Source organism: Hyperolius riggenbachi, chromosome 5, assembly GCF_040937935.1.
Source record: "Hyperolius riggenbachi isolate aHypRig1 chromosome 5, aHypRig1.pri, whole genome shotgun sequence".
NCBI classification, from domain to species: domain Eukaryota; kingdom Metazoa; phylum Chordata; class Amphibia; order Anura; family Hyperoliidae; genus Hyperolius; species Hyperolius riggenbachi.
The window spans coordinates 158,207,553-158,218,446 of NC_090650.1; the positions used below are offsets into that span (position 1 = coordinate 158,207,553).

General features: G+C 43.2%; 1 protein-coding gene across 1 annotated transcript in view; it reads right to left on the reverse strand.

The window, feature by feature from the left end:
- Nucleotides 1–10,894, reverse strand: part of MATCAP2 (microtubule associated tyrosine carboxypeptidase 2) — a 120,426-nt gene that overhangs the window by 107,768 nt on the left and 1,764 nt on the right. Inside the window, 1 exon segment of the mRNA XM_068234523.1 lies at nt 3,947–4,620. Coding sequence (XP_068090624.1) covers nt 3,947–4,620 — 674 coding nt within the window.

Below are 10,894 nucleotides of genomic sequence, written 5' to 3' on the forward strand. Positions count from 1 at the left end.
ACAACGATCGTTCGTTGTGAACGACGAACAAACTTTTAATTGATGAAAGAACGACCTAAGTAAAGTTAGTTTTTAAATGTGTGTAACGATCTGATCGTTAGAACGAACGTTACATCACGTAAAGCAACTATTGCGCTTGCACATAAAAATGAGAAGTTTCATGGAGAAATAGCAAAATGTGCATGTCAAGCCGAGTACGAAAGACCGTTTCCAACGATGTACTACTTTTGCAAACGATCGTCGTTGGAAAAAATCCGCCAAGCTAGATCGTTCGTTTTTAACTATCTAGCTCGTCCGTCGTTAGACTTAATGATCGTTGGTTGCTTTTTTTTAAACGATCGTCGTTTGAAACGATCGGGGAACGATCGTTTCAAACGACTATAGTCGCATGTGTGTATGCACCTTAAGTGTATTTTGGGGAACAGCTGCCAGATTATGTGTATGTTAGGGGAACAGCTGCTGCCAGATTACGTGTATTTTGGGGAACTGCTGCCAGATTGTGTATGTTTTGGGGACCACTGCTGCCAGATTATATGTATTTTGGGTGTTACGTGTATTTTGGATGATCCGCTGCCAGGTTTCACATATTTTTGGGAACTGCTTCCAGATTACGTGTGTGTTGGGGGAACTGCTGCTGCCACATTGTCTATTTTGGGGGGAACCACTGCCATATTATCTGTATTTTGGAGGAAATGCTACCAAATTATGTGTCTTTTTGGTGAAATGCTGTCAGATTACATCTATTTTTGGGGGATACACTACGGCAGAGCTCAAACTTCCCTGGCAGACCTTTTACATCACTGCTAAGGTCATGTATATTTGGCCCCACCCATGTCCACGCCCATGTTATGCTTGACCACGCCCATTTTTTTGTAGCACGGCGCAGTGGATTTTAAGGTGAGTCCACTCACCTCGTTTCCCAGGACTAGACCCCTGGCAATAACAATATTGTGCAGATTTGTTTGGGATCCAGGACTGGCTTGTATTGGGAGAAGGGTGGGCCTTGCACGCCCTCCTCCAAGTCCAGGCCTGTGTCTGGCAGAGGGAGAGTTAACCAGCTCACCTGATGCAGTTGCATAATTTGTATAAGAAGCTGCATTCCTCAGTATGAAATGAGCTGTATGTGGAGCAAGAAGGCTCCTGAAAGGCTGTGCAGCAGAAAGGGCTGCCAGGCCTGTTGCAGCAGGGAAGCTGCTGAAGTGCTGGAAGGAATTGGACTCTAGTACTTCTAATCCAGGTGAAGCCTGGAAAAGGGAGTGGTCGAGGACTGCCATTAGGCCCGTGGCAGGGTGTCACTGAAGTGAAGAGCCGGTGTGGCTGTTGAGAACTTGAGAGTACACAGGGGTGGTATGCAGTACCCCCCCGAAGATAACTCAAGGTCAGGGTTGGCACAGAAGCAGAGTGCTGTGCCTACAGTGTGATTGCTAAATACCCCGTGTGGTGGATTGTTTCCTTTCTGGACTGACTAATAAAGCTGTATAACTATAATAAAGCTTTAAAGCTGTAACCCTAAAAAGACTCACTGGCGGGTATGTTGTGACCCTTCTGTGCTTTGATCTCCTCTTCCAACATGAGCTAAACATCTAAACTTCCTCCAGGACATCACAGTTATTATAGATGGAATCCACATGTGTGCAAATTGCATGCCAAGGGTGCTTGATGAGTCACAGCCCATGACAAAATGCGTAAGAGAGAGTAAGGGAGACACACACGAACTGCACGAGCAAAGAGAAGAAACACAGACTGCACCAGCTGCAGACTTCTAGAGAGACAGACAATGGTACCATGAGAGATATGTGCTTTTAATTCTTATTTTTGAATGTGCAATAGCTTTTATCAATTTTAACATTAAAGGATATGGTCTTCCTTTTGAGGTATCCATCCTAGATGGCTAGATTGTGTGTAGCATAGGCGAGCAGAACCAGTGCGGGGGGGTGGGGCACATCCCTGTGTGCGGGGGAGGGGCACATCCCTGTGTGGCACCCTAATGAAGGCACCCCCAGCATGAACTGTAATTTGCACAACGGTGGATTCTGTATATGATAACTCACTATTGTGCATTTCTTTTCTGAGGAGGAAGAGGCGGCCAGCAAGCGAGGACACAGTGGTGGAGTGCGGATTGGGCACCAGTCCTATCATCCTGGCACACAGCAAGGTTATCAGGTGTGTGCAAGGATGACAGGACAGGTGCCTGATCAGTACAGTAGTATACCTTCAAATACAGGAACAGCACAGTACAAAGGAACAAGAAATGTTCTGCTGAGAGAAACTTCCTGATAGAAATATAAGACATTCCCTGAAAATAAGCCCTAGCACATCTTTTAGAGCAAAAATTAATATAAAACACTGTCTTATTTTCATAAGGAAACATGGGTAATTGGCAGCGTGTGCTGAGTGAGGTCTTGCTAATTGGTGGAAATGATCATCTAAAGACTAGTGACTGAGCATGGTTGTGTTTTCTGCTCGATTTGGAAGAGTTGTGTATGAACCTCAAATACTCCATTAGGGTCAGTTAAGATTTGTTTTCTTATTTTTAGTAAGCTATTTAAAAAAAACCTGATCAGTTTGTCTATACTGATGTTTATACATACTGTATATTTTTTCAGCTCTGTAGGGAAGGGTAAGATCCTCTGCAAGGACTTCATTGCTATCTATTTCCTTTCATTGTATATTGTGTTGGTTACCAGGGCAGAGGGCCCATGGCTTGCAAACTGCTGGGTGCACATTATCACCTTTCACCTACTGCCTCTGTCTGGGTTGGAATGTTTACGAGTATTGTTACCAAGCATAGTAACTTCCTTCACTGTCACTTTGCAGTTGATTTGCTGTATTTTTCCCAGACTCTTACTGTGCCATTGTTTCACTACTGTTAAGCATTCATGGGATATTAGTGACATTCTTTCATTTACCAAATAATCTAACGCAAAATGATGGAGTCCCAATTTACAATTTTTTAAGCTTCTTTGGTTATCGTGAGGTCAGTTTTCATTGTTTTAGTAAAACTAAAGCAATTTTTTTTTAAAGTCAGATACTTACCTATGTAGAGGAGAGTCTCTGGATCCTATAAAGCTTTCCCATTCCTCTCACGGTTCCCTCATTGCAGTGCTGTCACCCCTGTTGGACTGATTCAACCAACTGACAAATATGCCTTTCGGAAGCACTCAAGAAGGGGCGTATTTAGGCATAGGCAGTACAGGCCACTGCTCCTGGGGGGCACCATGCCCCTGATTAAGCCCCACCCCTGAACTTAGCCCCACCCAAGTCATGCCTCCCGCATAAAGTCACGCCCCTTCAGGTGTTTGTACCTCCTTCTGTCGTCTTGTGTCTCCTTATGTCTGCTTGTGTCACCTTCAGTCCCCCTGTGCCACCTCTGCCCCCCTGTCTGTCCCTCTATGCCTCCTGTCTCCTTTTGTGCCTCCTTCTGCCACCTTTAATGGGCTTTTCTGCTTATCTGCCATAGGCAGTAATGTGACTCGGGGGAGATCAAATTACAACTAGTGATTAGACACACATGAGGGGGAATTACACATTTTACTCTTTAAATACATACATGGTGCATTTCTGGTATGTTTTGCTTGTGTCCTGTGCAAGAGCTCAGGTCCACTTTAAGCTAAACGTTCATGATAGCTTTGGAAATATAAGGATTAAAACCTTTTTAAAGTTTTTATTGCTGCCCTTGAGATCCAAATTTTCAGGAACTAGTACCCTATCCCAGATTTTTATTGTTTTCCCTCATACCCATCCTGATTCAATACAATAGAGATCTTTGTGCCACTGGGGCAAAAAATGATGGGAATTCTTTCAAACAATGAATATGTAGGTATGTTTAATTAACATACCTATATAGCTGATCGCTATTGATCAGCTTTCATTTGCACATGCACCCAGTGTAGTGGATATTTACAAAGTCATCCTTAATCTGCAGTAAATATACAATGATCTATACCTGTTTAAGGAATCTGTCCGAGGCATTGCTGTGTTTAGCTAAGACGTTTGGCAGCGCAGGACTCACATACTCAAACTGAGGGTTATAAGTAAAGCTTGACTTGAAGAACTTTGTCTTTTCCTTATCAACATTTATAGGTTTTATTGCATTTAAAATACAACATTTCTTTCCCTGGATGTCTTCTTTTGTTTGTGATTTTGACACATAGGTTTCTTTTTTCGTTGTTAACACTTGCTTTCTCTTAGCTTTCTGTTTAGGTCGGTGAGCAAATCCTACACTGTTTCCAGAAACAGTAATACTTGGTACACATTTACTGCTGGGGAATTTTGTTCTGGAGACAAAACTGGACATGCTCCTTTGGACGCACTGCCAGGCGTTGTTTTGTAAAGAACCTCGGACTTTGCTGTGCTCCTTGTTGCGTGAAGTACTTGATAGTCTGCTTCCTTTCCTTCGTTTCTTGCTTTGGCCCAGATGTGAATCTTTTTGAATCTGTTGATTCTTTTCTTCTTGGCTTTGCAGAAGGATGTTATAGCTACTGGTGCCTGTGGTGAATGTATCTCGCAAAACAGTCACAGACAATGTTTGTACATCTTTTTTTTTCTCTCTGGTTAGCCCCTTCTCCACATTTAGGACTGATTTTCTGGAAAGTTCCTTTTTAGGCCAATGAAGTGTCTCTAAAATGATATAGAGTAATCAGTTTTAGTGATAAAGTAATTGATGTGCTGAAGTAGTCATTTAGATGATGGTGATGATGATATATATATATATATATATAGAGAGAGAGAGAGAGAGTATCTCACAAAAGTGAGGTAATCCTCTTATATTTTTTGTAAATATTTTATATATTTTCATTGGACATCACTGAAGATATGACACTTTAATGCAATGTAAAATAGTAAGTGTACAGCAGTCTAATAGGACAGTTTCCACTCAGAACAGGCCTCGCTACGGTGAAATAAAGAAGTGAACCATGTCCTTTGGTCTGATGAGACAAAGATAAACTTCTCTGTCTTCCACTATTTGCCCAAGATGCTTAAAGCTAGATGTCTACCAGACGGTAGGTTTATTATGGTTAGCATTGGTTTTTTTTGTTGTAGGGGATGGGACAATGGATGGATGTGCACCTCTGGCCACTAGTCGGATGCTTGCCTAATTATTAGGGATTTAGAACATATTTTAGGGGACCTCAGCTCAAACTCTCATAAAACTAGTGGAGATACACACCACATCTAAAATAAATGAGCGTGCATGTGGTTCACTGGAGACCAATGGCTACCTGGACCAGTATGATGACACTCTGCCTCTGAAAACTGCTGAAAAATCTTGTATGTTTGCAACTCTGTGTCATTCTTTCAGAAGTAGGAAAGTAGGTGTCACAGACATTACTTAAGGTGTACCAGAGACAAAATATATTCAAAGTTTTTTATACATACCTGGGGCTTCCTCCAGCCCCATCCACACGGATTGCCTGCACAGTACTATTCTCTGCCGGAGAGAGACGGTGAGAGCACACTGCGCATGCTCAGGGCATAGCCACGGCTGGCCGAACTTACAGGACTCAGTACAGAAGAGGGAGAAGAGGGAGAAGACGGAGGACAGCGGCGTGGGAGAGATCCGTGCTGATGGGGCTGGAGGAAGCCCCAGGTATGTATAAAACTCTGAATATGTTTATACTCTGATTTCCTTTACGAAAGGTTAGAATCAAAGCTACACTGCTAATCTGGTCATGGTCAGCTGAAAAAATACAAAGACCCATGTGCAATTAACTTTTTCTCCTGAGTTTTCTCCTGGGAGAAAATTTTTAAACTGCGATTTAAAATACCTTTTTAGCAGTTTGCAATGGAAAGAGTACCAAAAAGTAGGTGAAAAACTATGTAAGAGGAGAAACACCGCTCACCAATTACGCCATATTCACCAGGAGCAGGACCAAACACAGCCAGAACGATCAAATGTATCAAGGGAAAGACATGCTCAACTGGATAAATAAAAGTCAGATCTTTATTGGAAAAACATCAATGTAAAACAGACAGGTATATTAGCTAATATGCCTGTATGTTTTACATTGATGTTTTTACAAAAAAGATTGGACTTTTATTTATCCAGGTGAGCATGTCTTTCCCTTGATATAGGTGAAAAACTACTATTAAAATGATTTAGAGTATTTGTTTGCTTGCTGGTTGTTTAAAGAAACTCTGTATTAAAAAAAAATGACCCTGGGGGTACTCACCTTGGGAGGGGGAAGCCTCTGGATCCTATCGAGGCTTTCTCCATCCTCCTCCATCCCACGGTGGTCTCTGTCTGCCCCTCGGAAGGCACAGCCAACAATTTGTCAGGCTGTTCAAAATTTACCTTCCCTGGCTCCAGCGGGTGGCGCTGTTGCGGCTCTCTGCTTGGAAATAGATGGAAAAAGCTGATCCCAGTCAAGTCCGCTCTATTGCGCAGGCGGCTTGCACCTGCGCAGTAGAGCGGACCCGACTGCGATCGGCTATATACGCCCATTTCTGAGCCACATAAAAGGCTCTACTGTTAAAGGTGCTTCCTATACAAAGTAAAACTTTCATAGGGAAGTCAGACAATGTTTTCAGTTCATAGGCTGACACAGCAACACATGCACCTGGAAAAAGATGGGTATATATGCAATTAACTTTTTCTCTTAGGTTTTCTCCTAGGAGATTATTTTTCATATTTTCTTTAAAGAAACTTTTCAGCACTTTGCAATTGAAAAAGTACCAAAAGTAGGTCAAAAGTTACTATCAAAATTATTTTCTTGTTTGCTGGTGGTTTAAAGTCAAATTATTGTCAAGGGGTGAACATATCACCTAGGAGAAAACTCAGGAGAAAAAGTTAATTGCACATGGGCCACGGACTGTTACACCTCACCCAAAGTGCAGGCTGACATGAAGAGAGAGAGACTGATGTGGTGCTCCAGTTAGGGGGTCAAGCAAAAGTCCTCCAATGCATTGAATGCCCAATGGACCGGCTGTCTAAAAAGATCAAATGACTTGGTTCTGTGTGAGCTAGAGGAAAATAAATGCCATAACCATGGCAGATGTGTATCACATGCCTCAAGTTGCTGAACTGCCGGATAAACTGGTAGCTGTGAACAACCTGCTGACAGGGGTCCAGGTTTTCACAGTCATTTGCCAAAATTACACTGCAGTGTTCAGTACCAGTTTGGAAGACCACCTTAGGGCTGTTTCACACCAAAAGCACTTTAAAGATATTTTCTGCTCGTCAGCACTTTCCAGTGTTTTGAAAAGCACTTGGACTATGAAATCCTATGGGCTATTTCACACCAGACAGAATCATTTGTCTAAAACTTGCAAAAATGCCTGTGCACAAAGCTCCCGGCCATGTGAGCATTGCACCTGCACGCTCGCAAATGCGCAGAGGCCGCCATCCACGCCGGGTCAGCGCCCAGGAGACCAGCCTGGAGCAGAGCTGCAGCGAGGAACACTTAGCCTTCCAGGGGTTGGAGGAAGCCCCAGGTAAGCAGATGTAATTTTTCTTACATTGCCCTGATGTCTCCATTAAGCCCCAATACCATGTTCAGCCACCAGCACAAAATGGCATTGGAAGGCTCTGTACATTCTTCTGTTGCTCTCTCAAATCAAGAAATCTTAATTCCTGAACAAATCGACACCCCGGAATTAAACATTACAGAAATTACTGTGCAGAACTGCAGACTTAAATGCACTCTGAAATCCACACTAAAGGCCAGAGAAAATTATGAATTCACCACTGATGAGTTCACTGCCAATCTGTCTGACAGAACAACACATTGTTTATCAATCTTTCCATGTTGCAGCAAACAAGGAGCAGAAGTAAAGCTACATACAAACGGGGGACAATAGTCCCCCGTTGCATGCGCGCACGCCAGCAACAGCTGTCCACACGTCTCACCAGAAAGGCAGAGACGCGGCGGAAGCTGTTTGTGAATGGAGCATCCCCCGGCCGGATGCTTCATTCACTCACATAGGTCTCCTGTCGCTAGCCCGCATACTCACGCGGAACTAGCGACAGTTCCGGCGAAGTTGCGGCGATAGCTGTAGCTAGCGATCGAACATGTCAATCGCCTGGCGACAGCTTCGACGGGCGACGGTTCGGGGCGCGCGCATCATACACACGGGCGACCTGTCGCCGCAACACGCGCGTGCCACGTGGTTGCGGCAACGGCCGTACCCCGTATGAATAAGCCTTTAGAGACTCTATCAACCAGCTATCTACAGCCTATGTCACACTTAGATAGGACTGCGCTGCCTGATTAGCTCACACCACTTGTGGGACACACCACTCTGTGATGTCACCAATTCCTATTAAAACCTTGTATTACCTTATCAAGGTCTAAAACTTGTTATATTATACCGACAATAAATTGTTCAGAACTATACAGTGGAAACGTCTGACACACTTTGAACACCTTAGTGCTCCCAGACCTTACTTAAATAGTCCTGTGTAGTTTTTTTTCCTATAATCACACAGGAAATCAAACCTTCAATAAATCGGCAAAACAGTTCATTAAATAGAAAAGTCACTTGTTTGGGATCGCTGCTTAACTTTTCCAGAGTTTTGAAATCATATAGTTTGCTGAGCTGCGCTCACCAATAAAGCCTATAAAACACAAAATTGCTGCACATAGCGTGATTCTGTCATTTTATTCATCATGTTAATTTTATCACTGTCATTACCAATTCTATAATTTGTATTTTGTATCATTCTTTGTATTTTGTCACTAATTATGTATCTTGTATATTGGTGTACACCATTGTCTGTATTATTATGTACCCCATGTTTGTTTCTTACTTTGTACAGTGCCACGGAATATGTTGGCGCTTTATAAATCAATAATAATAATAATAATAATAATTCTCTCACAATATCATGAACACCCAGGTGATAGTAAAATAGTGCACTCCTCGTGAGTCCGCTCCCCATAAGAGGGACGTGACGCGCCAGTGACGTCAGCCCCTGCGGAGTCCGACTGGATGAAACGCGTAGGGCGGAGCTACGTCCGTGCGCATCTGACGTCACTGCAGTGAAGCGTAGCCGAAGCGATCTTGTTGGTGAGCGGGGAGTTGGGAGCCTGAGGCGGACGGAGTTAGAGGGAGTGCAAAAAAAAAAAATACCCAGCCGGATGCCAGGACAGACCCCACTGCCAAAGACATATGATGTGCAATAATTCAAGACAAACTATGTGAGTGCGCAATTGTAGCGCGGGCGGCATTTTATTTTTAAGGCATAATACGCTATGATGGTCTTATGTGTTTTTATGTTTTATATGTGTTGGAATCTTTTATCTGAGTATTAAGTTAGCATTGAAGATTGAAAGTGCCAGTGGGGTGATTTACACCATAAAACGCTAGATCCACCTGGTCTTTGAGGTGGCAACAATTTGGTGAGCGCAATCTATTTTGAGGAGTGGACTCGCGAGGAGTACACTATTTTACTATCAACTGGGTGTTCATGATATTGTGACAGAATCACGCTATGTGCAGCAATTTTGTGTTTTATAGGCTTTATTGGTGAGCACAGCTCAGCAAAATATATGATATCTACAGCCTATGAGTGCTGTCAGAGACTGTCTGTAAGGTACACTACCTTCTTAAGAGACTCTAACACTGAGGACCTTCTGGGCCCACCTACAGAGCAGCAACCCTGACTCACCCCACTACAAAGCCATGTTGCACAATGAAGAACAAGAAAAGCCATGTGTACTGAAAGTAGTGGTCAGCTCTATACTCCCTCCAACCCCCGATCCACAGGTCATAACAAGAGTCCAGATAAAACACACCATAGCCAAAAGCAAAGAGGACTATGTGGAAAAATGGAGGAGTGAAATAAAACAGTCACAAAAGCTAACCATATACCAGTCTCTACAGAGAGAATATAAAATGGCCCCATACCTGGAAAAGCTCCAAAACTCTCAAGAGAGTAAAATCCTGAGTGTCTACAGACTGAGTGCTCACAACCTCGAAATAGAGTCTGGGAGACACAGACAGACGTACAAACCCAGAGAGGAGAGACTATGTCACTACTGAGAGCAGAAGACCCTTGAGGATGAAAGCCACTTCCCCAAATATACTGCAACCAGGGACACTTACTTTAAGAAATTGTTGGAACTATTCCCAGACTTTCTCATATTAGAAGATGTGAGAAAAACATATACCTTACTGGGAGAAGAGTAATCCACAGTGACAATTGCTGCACACTATATCACAGCATGCCACAGACTGAGAGGAGCATAACGGAACTGTAAACCTAAAAATGTCCACAGACTGCTTAGCCATTGTCCCCCTACCTCACCCCCTCCCATGTCCCCCTTTTCCCCTTGCTTTGGCAATGCCTGTATGAATCTTGGTCATGCCAATAAAGCTATGTTTGATTTGATTTGATTTGATTTGACTCATTAGCAGACTCAACAAATGAACATTTTAATACAAAATATAAACATAAGGCAGGACTCCACATCAATCACCTACAGGAGACAAGATCTCACAGATTCAGTGCTACTACGGTAGACTCACAACACACAGTCTAGAAAGTCAATGCTAGGTGACAAGCTAATAGAGGGCCATGCAAGGGTGGAGGCTATGAAAGTCTGTTGCTGAGAAAAGAATGCAATTAAATTAACAGGTGGCCCTCCTTCAAGATAAAAAGGCACAAAAGAAAGACCTCCTGGAGAAAGTAGGAAAGGAGACAGACAGAAGAAACCACCACCTTGGCAACGTTGAGAGTCCTCGAGCAAGCGTCTGGAGAATGTTCTGAAACAGCTTCATCCCACAAAACAGGAAAATGCAGCCGACCACACCGGTGAGTGGGCTTGATTCACTAAGACAAATAGCATGTCTTGTCCCAGTTAACACACCTTATCAGAGATAACACTCCTTATCCGAATTAACACTCATTATCAGAGATAACAAGCCTTTTCAAAGTTAACACGCCTTATCA